We start from the raw sequence: 11,957 nt of genomic DNA on the forward strand, positions 1-11,957 counted from the left end.
CCATTGAATTCTATTTAGCATATATCGACCTCCTAGCTCCCAGATTGTTGGCGGTGTATAGAGAGGCCAAGCTGCGGGGTGTACTGCCGACCTCCACCAGGGAGGCCATAATCATTCCCCTTCTTAAGCCTGGGAAATCCCCAACCGACCCGTCCGCGTATCAGCCTTTATCTATGCTCACCACTGGTTATAAAATACTGAGTTGTGTGCTGGCTACTCGACTCCTTTCCTTTATGACGTGGCTGGTTCACTCTGACCAGGCCGGCTTCATCCCGACTCGCAACACTGCTGGCAACATACGCAGTCTGATACTGCTATTGGATGGGGGCTATGGAGCAGAAGAGCAGGCAGTCGTCCTCTCGGTGGACATTGCCAAGGCGTTCGACAGCCTGGAATGGCCCTATTTGTTCTCAGTCATGAAAGCCTCCGGGCTTGGTGAGGGATTTACCCGCTGGACTGAAATATTATATTCATCGGCAAGTGCCAGGGTGAGGGTTGGTAGAGTCATTTCCTCTTCATACCCCGTAGGGCGTGTGTTAGAAATGGGATTTGCGGTTGGCTGAGGCTTGCGCCAAAGCCAGGCAGAAACCACCACTCTAGTCAGGGAAAGGGAGCTAAACGCCAAAGATAACCCCTGCTCACCCTCTAGGCAACGTGGGGCGAGCAGTAAGGCATATCCCGGAGGCGATGTAGGTTAAGTGTTTGCACGCGCACCCAGCAACAACACTCAAGGCCCACCACAAAGAAAACTCCACACAAGCCTATATACAACAATAGCCTTTGTATTGTAGCAAACACATTAGATAAATACACACACTTTACAATGTGCCAACAGGCACGGGCAGAATTTACAGGGGAAATATATGTACAGGACAGGGCCACATAGACCACTGTCGGAAATATGCACTTTTAGACTTAGAATATTTGTTAGAATTAGCACTTAGAACACAGAATATAAAATCACTGTAGCACCAAAAATAGAAAATAGAGCACACAACCAGTAATCACTGGTGAGAGGTAAGTACCACTTACGCCACCCTAACCACCTTAGGAGAATGTCACGCAGGGAACCAGGACCTCACTAGCAACACGTGTACTAGTAAGAACAACCACCTAAGTATCACTATACGTTTAGGGGTATAGGCATAAGAACATTACACATGATGCATCACAACATTCAGAGGTGTAGGGAAAAACACATGATGCATAAACATACATTCTGCGGTGTAGGGAAAAACACATGACGCATAACAACACATTCAGAGGTGCAGCAAAGAACAATTGTGCAGAAATCACCTAGGCTACAACCTGTGACTGTCCTCAGGCCAACTGGCCTCTCTGGGGCTAGGACGCCCTATGTCCGCAATGTCAGGGGGCCTAAACGGAGCAGCTGCCCACTAAGTGCTGAGCAGCTGTAGCAACAATGGGACCAACACGGTGGAGCCTTGTGGGCTCTGGCCACCAAAACACTCGTGGCCCCGTGAGCCTCGCTGGGCTCAAGAACAACTGTGGGGCAAGGTGGGAGCCTCGGTGCTCCGAAGAAAGAATGCCCAAAAATGCCCCCAAATCAATGGAGTCCCTCTTGGGGGACTCGAGATAAAATTATGCCACGGAGCCTCTCAGGGCTCTTTGCAATATGCCCCCTTGAGCCTCGGGGGCTCTAGAACAACAATGCCCGCCGTTGGAGTTCCTCCCTGGGGGACTCGAATTCACAGGATGCCCCCTGAGCCTCTCGGGGCTCTTTACAATGGCGACTCGCTGGGGGAGCAGCCCGCTGCATGCTGGGGCCGCTCTACCCTCCCAGCGCCCCACAAGCAAGTCTACACCACTTTTCAGGTCCCAGGTGCACTCCTCCCTCACATCAGCATGCTAATCTCTCCACTCACCATCTGGGCAGACCCATCCTGACTCCTGGAGCCAGGCTCACCAGCCACCTCCAGCCAATCACACGCCAGACATAAATTACACAGGTATGCCAACTTCTAGAAGTGGCACTTCCACACTAGACACAATCATGCCGCACACATCATCGCGCAGCATTTAATCACACGAGTCCGCACATACCAAACTCGAGTCTGCACACCCCCGCATCAGTAACTACCAGGGACACATACATTCCCCATGCATTCCTATGGAAGGGCTGGCCAACCTCACTACATGCACACACTTTACCCTGTGACACAGTGGTAAAGTGCGCAGAAACCAAAAATCACTGGCACCAAGTCACCTATCAAAAGCATAATGTTTAGTGGTGAACGTGCCAGAAGGGCCAAGTCCAACACCGTGGCACTAGACAGGGTTGCTCACTCTCCCCGCTGCTCTATACCCTAGCAATGGAACCGTTGGCGGCGCAGGCTAGGATGGGGAGGGTGTTCTGAGGCCTGAGACTTGGCGGTCAGTCACATTACATCTCGCTATATGCGGACGATCTCCTACTGTTTTTGAGAGATGCTGGAGGAGCACTGCAGGGAGCGCGTTCCTTGCTCAGCCGAATCAGAGATATCTCTGGCCTGCGAGTCAACTGGGCAAAGTTTTGTGTGTTTCCAGTGGCTAGAGCATGTGACCCACCTGCTCTACCGCCTGATTTGGTGTGGGAACCTAGGTGCCTTCCCTACTTGGGGACGCACATTTATCACACTCAGGAAGATCTTCTTGAAGGTAACACAGGTAGAGCACTAAGGGGACTTAAGGGCAGCATGCACTTCTGGGGGACTCTACCATTATCAGTAGCGGGTCAAGTAGCACTGTTAAAAATGGTGGCGCTTCCTCAGCTTTTATATTTCTTCCAGACCTTACTCATACCAATTCCCGTGGCACTATTTCGGCAGCTCCGCTCTGTGGTGGGGGGCTTTATTTGGGGTGCAGGGAGGCGTCAGGTAGCGTTAGGTACTTTGATGCGACCAATAGCTGAAGGAGGCCTTGCTGTCCCTGATTTTGAACTATATTATTTAGCTGCACAATTCCAGCACCTCACCCAGGCGGTGGCGCAGGAGTTTCGAGGGCCGGAGCGAGAGCCTGAACCGGATGTGCCACGGCATGTCCTATCATTTGTGGTCTTGCAGCAACGTTCGCGGGCTAGTGGTTTGTCGACTGCAGAATGCGCCCTGAGGCATTGCTGAAAACTATACCACAATAGAATTGGGGTGCAACAACATTATGCCCCAGAAATACCGTTGGACATGTGCACAGCCCTACCACATGGTGGGGATTGGTCTGCCCTTACGGAGTGGGAAACACTGGGACTACAGATGGTGGGGATCTGTTTGGGGACGGTGTGCTACTGCCCTATGGCGCATTGCAGGAGACTTTTGGCCTCCCGCGGGGTTACTTCTTAATGCATGTGGCCCTGGTTGCCGCCATCCAGAAACACTGGGGCACTGGCCTTTCGGAACCGCCAACAAGCGAGGCGTGTTAATATGTAATGATGGCAGCGGGCACATATAAGGCGGTCACTTGTTTGTATAAACGTATCCTGGGAGAGGGGCTGGCACCGCTGCAGAGGCTACGTGAGCAGTGGGCGATGGATATAGCTAAAGAGATACCCGACGCAGCCTGGTCGCAAATACTTAAAAGGGCATGGAAGGGCACCAGAAATGCTAGATTCCAGCTGATCCCATTTTTTATTCTGCACAGGGCATACCTTACGCCGGAAAAAATCAACCAATATTTCCATGTTAATACGGCACTCTGCCCCCGATGTAGACTAGAGGGCGCTGACCTATTGCACATGCTGTGGGACTGCCCGCAGTTGGGTACATACTGGGAAGAGATAACCACTTTACTCTGTAGTGTAAGGGGGCGAAGGATTACTCCAGATAGGGGGACTTATTTGCTACATTGGTTTACACATACTAGCAAAACAAATTTGACTAGCAAATTTAAAGACTTAGGATTGTTGCTTGCTAAGCGGGAAATTACATCCCACTGGAAAGCAGCGGCGGGGCCTAGCTACCTTAGATGGAAGACTGCATTACTTACGTGGGCAAACAGCGAGAGCTCAGTTCGACTGCAACAATCCCACGGGTCACATAATGACAAGGCATTGGAGGCGGCGAGGGCTTGGGAGGCCCTTGTAATAGAGCTGAAGGCGACAGAGCTAGAAACTGACTCAGAGACGAGCGCGCTAACTGTGGATGAGGACCAGTAGACTAGTTACCTTGATATTGAGGAGCCGCGTGAGGCGATTCCCGACTTCCATAATAGTCAGAATGTTTAATAATACTGTTAGAATGGTGTCACCTGTGGAACCTATACAATATGATTTGTCATTTGATTACACTTAGCCTTAAGATTGTAGTGCCGGCGGGGGGGGGGGGGGGGCGCTTTCGGGTTGGGGAGACCTGAGGATGGGGTCGGGCATGAGCTTGATGCGTAGGACACTGTATTGATAGTTATAATGCGGGGAATCTGTGCCTATGGGTTGATTCTGGATTGTTGATTTATCTTGATTGCGGGGATAATGTCAATGCTTCCTTTATTCCTAATTGTCGGCCTCTATGTAGAGGAGGTAGCCCATCCTCATGTTTGTTGTTTGTGTTGAAAATAATAAAAAGATTTTTTTTAAATAATTATTATTATGGAAGTATTAATTTGCAAGGGTACACAAAATGTTGTTTCTCCACTTTGCTCCATCAATGAAATGGAGGGAAAACAAAGGCACACAGCTTGTTATCACTTCACAGGTACTCAAGAGAGGTGTTAGTTTTGACTTTGTTCAATCCTTGTATATAAGAGATATGCATGCACTGTAAGAATGTCAAGTGTGTTTGTCTGTCCAAGTATTTACACAATTAACACTTTAAATACCACTTTTATGTTTTGTTTCTTTTATAGCAGTACTCATCACAATGCAGTGCGTCAGAGAACTTTACATCACACATATACAATGCATTGGCAACAAATCATGCATGTGTGTAAATCAATGTACAGGATGTGTTACATAAAAGTGAGGGTTACAAGGTGTAGGAGTTTCATGCCCTTCATAGCTCATTGTGCCAAAGTTGAAGGATTACAATTTATGAACTGTAAATAACAAAAGGAACTCTGTATTAAAAGGAGAAACTTACCTATCTATGTAAAACAAAACCTACCACTTGCATGTTACATGATGTGTTTTACAGGTGATACATTAACCCTCTAGGCTACGTTGATTCAAAACTGGGACTTGACAAAACACAGATCTCTCCATCAATTGCAATAACCTCCAGAGTTATCTTGCCATTATTATTATCTCCTGAGATTTTTTAGGCACATAAAGAAGAGGTGGGCATGCTCACAAATTAACAGGGAGAGCCAACCCAGAGGCGAGCCAAATTTCTGGCTCAGCTAATAGAGCCTGTGCATGAGCAACAAACATCACTTAAAATATGATGCCATCTCTTCAAAATTAAAGTAGTGTATTTCTTTACCAAGTGGTAGCTTTGACATTAATACAGCACATTATGACATAGTGAGTGAGGATTCCAGTTGCCACGGTTTTGCATTGACCGCCAACAACGCGATCTACGGTCGGAAGGACAGCATTTGGCCATTGTCTCCCGCGTTAAACTCGCCCGGATGGGCGGTCGTTCTTTTAGATACCTAGCAGCAAGGCTTTGGAATAAACTTCCAGCCCAGATACGTGGACTTAACGACTTGCTGTCCTTCAGAAAGGCCATAAAAACTCACCTCTTCTGTTAGTCTTGTTATGTTTTCTGCAGAATTTCCATCAGCAGCTACCACCTTCTTGATACGATCAGCTTGCGCCGGGACGCCCCTTTGCTGGGGCAGCCGTGCGCCATATAAATAAATATAACATAACATAACATAACTGCGAGAGAGAGCAGAGGACATAGAGCAGCAGCAGCTCCAACAGCGGTGTCCCGCGGGCGGTAACCAGCGGCTTGTTGTGGCCAACTCTGCTGACCCCCGGTTTCTGGCACTCCCGTCCACTGATATTTCCCACTGACGTTTCTTTCAGCTCCTGCGCCTAGTGAGGCATGATTGGCTTTATCCCGCCGCATAATCGCGTCCAAGTGTAATGTGCAACGCGTGGGTCCAGGCCTAGGTGCTGCACCCCCAGCCCCGACCAGGGGCACCGGACAACATGGTAATCATCGGAGGTAACTTGGAGGAAACGCGACAGAAGGTGCACGGCCTCCCTGCAAGGACGGGAGGCAAGAAAAGGCAGGCAAGACGGATGCAGTCCCATCCAAGACGCAGGTGTACATACTTGCGGGTGTATTGTGGTTCCGGGTCTCGTTGGGGAGAGTGAGATTCAGGACTCAGACCAAACGGACCTTGTGTTTAGCAAGCAACACCAGAAACTGAGCGTATTGTGCATGCAGCGAGTGCAGCCCCATTAGACGGAGGCTGCTGAGAGTGCGCTCCAGGTAGAGGCAGAGGCGGCCCGGCTAGCACCGGATGCAGCTCATGCCCACCTGTTGAGCCCCACTCGTTTTTTCGGCCGCACATCGTAATCTACTGCACCAGAAAAGAATCTTACCAGAGGTGGGATAATCTGCTGAAAAATCTGCGTAAGAGTTCCTGAGAGGTGGAAGAGAGAGCGGGTAAACTGAAACCTTCTCCAGCACTTTTTGGATATCTGACCGGAATTTGCAACATAAAAAGAGCCCTACCTCGCTTTAATTCCACCTGAACGCTCTACGATCAATTCAGTAACTGATCGCAGTGCTAAAACAAAGGCTTAAATAACTAAACATTTTCTGGTCCTCTACGTGTTATCTTCTTTTCATAATAGCTTACAAAGAATTACGAACACGTACAATCCACATGAAAAGGATAGGTACGGGACAACAATTAAGAAAACGCCCTGGTAAGGCGCCCCATATTGGATTTCTTTCAGGGAGTAAAGACATATCAAAATTCTTCGTAAAAACTTCAAAAACCGACCAAGGGAATGTACGACCAGAACAAGGAACAGCTCATGAAAAAGGAATTGATAAAACTTAGACAGGCAACACTCCAAGAGGAAAAAATAAAGAGCATGTCAAAGATACGACAAATGACACTACAATTTTGCCATCTATGAAAAACGACGACCAACAAGGAGGTCTAGATGCATCTACTAGCCAAGAAGGTAGTAAGATCCGTCAAATCTCTCATACTGATTTTACCTACCTGATATTAATATTAATGACACCCTATCTCACCAAGTTAAGATAATAACAAAGGAGAGGCCAGCTCCATCAAACAGTACCTCACAAAAAATATCAGCCCTAGTAGAGAATTTCTTTCAATCTCCAACAAACGGTCATATTTCGGTGTCCAATTCACTATTCACTCTACAAAAAATCTTGGAGTCAATACTATCTCTTTTAGGAAATATAATGGACAATTCTGAACAAATTCCGGACACACAAATAGGTATGCTTCAATATTTAGTCAACAAGAAATAGAAACTACAACAACTTAATCAGCAATCTGCAAAAACAAGAGGAGAAGTGGAGGGTGTTAGAAACCCTAACACACCTAAGGATAACATGCTAACAGAAATTTCAACCTTATGTAAGAATCAAAAGGCGACCCAAACAGAATGGAAGTCTCATAAAGGAATGAGGAAGAAAACAGATTATGGAAACATTTTCTCCCTAAAAAAGTTATTTAAAGAGTCAAATATTTAAAAAGAACAAGCTGAAGTAATTCCATATTATTCAATTTTTAATCAGCGAGGAGACTAAGGTATTTCTAATAATTATGCAATAAATAAAAAAGCTACAACAAAAATGTTATCTTTAACTTTGGATCCTCTGACCTAAGTAAAAATTGAAAAAAGGACCAAAAAGGCTCATTGTGAAAAAAACACGAAAAAAGCCAAAAGACGATTCTTGAAAAAGAAAGCCCAGAAGTTGAAATTCCCGAAGATTTTAACCCCAGAATGTAAATCTCCAGTAATTAAGCAGTCTACAAAAACTGAAATAGACCCACAGGCAAATGACCATTATAATTTACAAATTAAAGGGAGAAAGACCCGCATCTAACTGAATCCATCTGCTCCAAGTTTTTCTACATCAGGGCCTGATCACGATAATTTGGTATTGATCCCTGTTCAAAACACAGAGAAATTGTCTGGAGTGACTAGCCTTCAGAGACATCAAAGTCAGTCTTGTTGCCTGGAAATTTCTGATCTATTCCCTGCAGGTAATGACCCTTTAAATAGAGGAAGAATAATATACTTAATCCAAAAGATCCCTGTGCTTCAGTTTATCACAAGCTCTGAAATAAAATTAGTGATGTTTCCTATAAAGGCTAAAACTACGGTGGCTACTGTTGAATTCTTGTCTAATGTAATTCCGACAATAATCCTAAAAGAAAGCGAGATCCTATATAAAAATGGATACGATGTCGCAACTATATGCAATGAAGGAGACCAATCACAGGAGATGTTTAAAGGAAAAAATAACATGAAAATACAGGCTTTTGATCAAAAAAATAGGGGTTCCAAAAATCTAACCAGTAATCAGGGTGGAAACTTAATTATCTCGATCAAAAATGGAGAGAGAGAGATCTGAAACAAAAACATAGAAAAAAAGGAGACTATTTCTAAGGAACAACATTGGTCCTGGCTACCGGAAAATTTAAATAGACACAAATACAAACAGGGACGAGAAAATAAACTCCCTTTTTGACAGAAGGCTGAACATAATGTCATGGAATATAGGAGGGAAGAACGAGGAGAAAATGGCACTAGTTTTGAAAGATTCCCCTGTGATAGTCGCGTTACAAGAAACTTGGCAAACAAAATCTTTTCTCCAAAATGTCTATTTCGTATATGATATACCAGCAGAATAGGTAAGCCGGGGACATTCCAAAGGAGGTATAGCAATATTACTACACGAGGACTACCGTTGGGACCAAGAACTTTTACCTATGCATCAAACAAATACTCAATGTATAAAGGTCAAATGTTGGAGTACTCCCGCAGACACTTTATTCAATTCACTAATTTTCAACTGTTATTTTCCACCAGGTTCCTCAATAGACATCCATATCCACAAAGCATTTGAGGAAATAGAAAAGGTGGTGGAAGCTGAAGGAGTTCCTTCTGCTTTCCTATTAGGTGACTTTAATGGGAAGATCTCCAATGATCTTCTCGAAAAATGTGACTATGGCGAACAAGAGGAAGTACTGCTAATCCATAGTCCACTATTACCAGCAGGGATTAAAGCAGATAATCGTGGAAAAATTCTACTGTCTTCTCTTCCAGTAATAAACGGCGTCATATTAAATGGATGCACAGAAGGAGATATCCCCGCTTCCTTGACAGGAAAGGGTAACTTTAGTTCATCATTCCTGGACTATATGATATGTAGTCATGGTTTGTTTGTAAAAGTATTAAAATTAACTACAACATTTGTCCTAGGAAGTGATCACGCAATATTAAGCCTCGAAACCGGAATTACGCTGCAACTTACTTCTTCTCCAACTATTATGTATTCCCACAGTACTATAATGGTGAACCAGGCTCAAGGGCGACTAATATGGACTTCTATCATATTTAAGAAAATCAACTTTGCAATCACTAAAACTCAAGTACTACAAATAAATTACTCTTCAGATCCTATAGGGAATTATGAAATGACCCTTATCAAGTTAATGCAACTCATGGAGGAGACCTTAAAACACCGGGATACTCCGGTGATAAAACATACAAAAAAGAATTTGAATTAAAAAAACTGGTGCATTAAACAAATTAACCCGTCAGCAATTTTTACAATTTTCAGAGGCAGGTGATAAAGAAATCAAACATCTAAAAAAATGGCGACGGAAGGAAAAAGGAAAAATCCGGAAAAGGCAACAGGACCAAAATTGGGTTGACATCCGTATTGTAGCTAATAATCATGATATTCACACATATTGGAATTTAATAGCTAAACAAACAGGAACAAAGAAATGTTTGCAAGCATCACCAGTTCCTCCAACCGACTGGGACTTAACCAATTTATACAAGCCAAACCCAAGCTGCGAAAAATTGGAGGCAAGCACCAAGTGAACTGGAGGAAAACACTCAAGACAATCTTGCCCCTGTTGCATGTCAAATAGAGCAGTATATAAAGATTGCAAGGTCTACAGCCGCCAAGGGTCCGGACCAGATCCTGATAAAGGCTCTTAAAAGCAACTCGGAAATGTGGAGCACATTTTTGGTTTTCTTATATTCTCACTGCTACACCACAGGGAAAATTCCGAAATCATGGAAAGGGAGTATTGTGATTCCCATCTTTAAGAAGGGCTCTCGCTTACATCCCGGCAACTACCGACAGATTGCCTTATTGTATGCAACAGGAAAAATCTTTGCGGCTAGCGCAGTGGTTCCCAAACGTTTTCAACCCACGGCACCCTTGACCTATTAGCCGTCGGTGGCGGCTCCCCACTATGTTATATATTTTTTTTAGGGTGTGGGATGTAAGCCTGGCCTCAGGAGTACTTCAATTTGTCTCCCTGAAAATAATTGGAATGATGCCAATGAAGGTATTATAATCATACGACTAGACCATCACAATTCAATTTAGCTGTAACCGTGAGTATGAGTCATAGAATTTCCTTTGCACAGAGCATACTGGTCCCCTTGCCCACACCCAACATGGTCAGTGTTTGTACGATGCACTTTAGCTTTTTTAGAAATCCTAGAAGAGCATGGAGAGGGTAAACGCTATAGTTCATCTTCCTCCAAGTGAGAGCCCTCTGAATGTGCCATGATGCTAATGTGGTAGCACAGCACCACAATGGCCCATTATTTTTCCAAAGCAGACTTGTTTCTTGCACATCTAAAAATAGCATATTTACGTAAACCCACTTACTCATACCGTCCCCAAAGCACATATATTCGACATTTTACCTCTTGTAGCATCTACCGTGGCAGTATCCTTGTGCTGGTGGGGTGTGCCAAACCTGACACATTGCTCAATAGGTGCTACTTGCCAATTCTGCCTCTGCTCTTGAAACAACTGTTTCAAAGCAGTTCTTTGTATATATCTGCCTTCATTTCATTTGAAAGTAGGAAAATTCACGTTTTCAATATTTGTTTTCATGGCTGTTATATATTTACAAACCTGAGAGGTAAATAACACTATCCTCACCAACTACGTGATATCTCTTTGATTAAGAAAATTGTGCTGTCACTTCACTGCATTTGTTCCTGTCTAACAAGGGGGATTTGGGGGGCAGCCGAGCCACGAGGTCTGCCCCCCGGGCAGGTTTGGGAGGGGGAAGGGGTTTCATGGGCGCTGCCATTTTGCCGCCGGATGGGCTGCCTGGGAGAGCCCAAAGGCAGCCCAAATACTACTAGCAAGCCCAAATAACGGCTTCTTAACGGGTCTCCGCTTCCGCCCAGCCACCATTTTAGGTATTGTAACCTGGTGGCTGGGTGTGAAGTACTTTAGCTTGTCGTGTGAGGTGCTTTAGCTTGTAGCTGCGTCGGTCATTGTAGGTTGGTGCTTCGTGATGTCGGGAGCAGAGGATATTCGTGTACTCGAGGCCATCCGCCTGCTGAGTGAAGCAGGGCGGATGGACCTCTTGGTGGGGCCGCGGGAGGCGCGGCCGGTGAGGCAGGCGTCGTTCGGGGTGGCGGCGGCCGTTCTGGCCTGCTCGCCACCGAGGAAATCACAGAAGTTGCAGGTGAGTCTTCGGGGCCGCGCCGATGTCAGGAGCGCGGCCCCGGATGACGGAGGGTCGCGTGCGAGGCGCGTTGCCAGGGGCGCCTCGCCGCGTTTCCAGGGGGCGGTGGGGGGCGGGGAAGCGGGCGGGCGGCGGGATATGGATGCCGAGCGGGCGCGCGTGGAGTCGCGCGGCCGCCCAGGTGTTGACAGAGGTAGCGGGGGGGCCATGAAGGGGAGCGGGCCCTCGGTAGAGAGCGGGAGGCGCGAGGGGGGGGTGGGGGACAAGGACGAAGGAGCGTGGGCGGGGCGGGGGGGGAGAGGGGAAAGTCAAGGACGGGGAAGATGCGTAGGGGAGGACCAGGC

General features: G+C 46.2%; 1 protein-coding gene across 1 annotated transcript in view; it reads left to right on the top strand.

Moving 5' to 3' along the window:
• The window catches only part of LOC147733329 (uncharacterized), a 61,290-nt gene extending 51,621 nt beyond the window's left edge, over positions 1–9,669 (top strand). The window contains exon 3 of the mRNA XM_086956336.1: positions 8,969–9,669. Coding sequence (XP_086812462.1) covers positions 8,969–9,669 — 701 coding nt within the window. The remainder of the gene's footprint in view (positions 1–8,968) is intronic.
• Positions 9,670–11,957: the final 2,288 nt, after the last annotated feature.

The sequence above is a fragment of the Lissotriton vulgaris genome, chromosome 2_1 (genome assembly GCF_964263255.1).
Source record: "Lissotriton vulgaris chromosome 2_1, aLisVul1.2, whole genome shotgun sequence".
Taxonomy (NCBI): Eukaryota; Metazoa; Chordata; class Amphibia; order Caudata; family Salamandridae; genus Lissotriton; species Lissotriton vulgaris.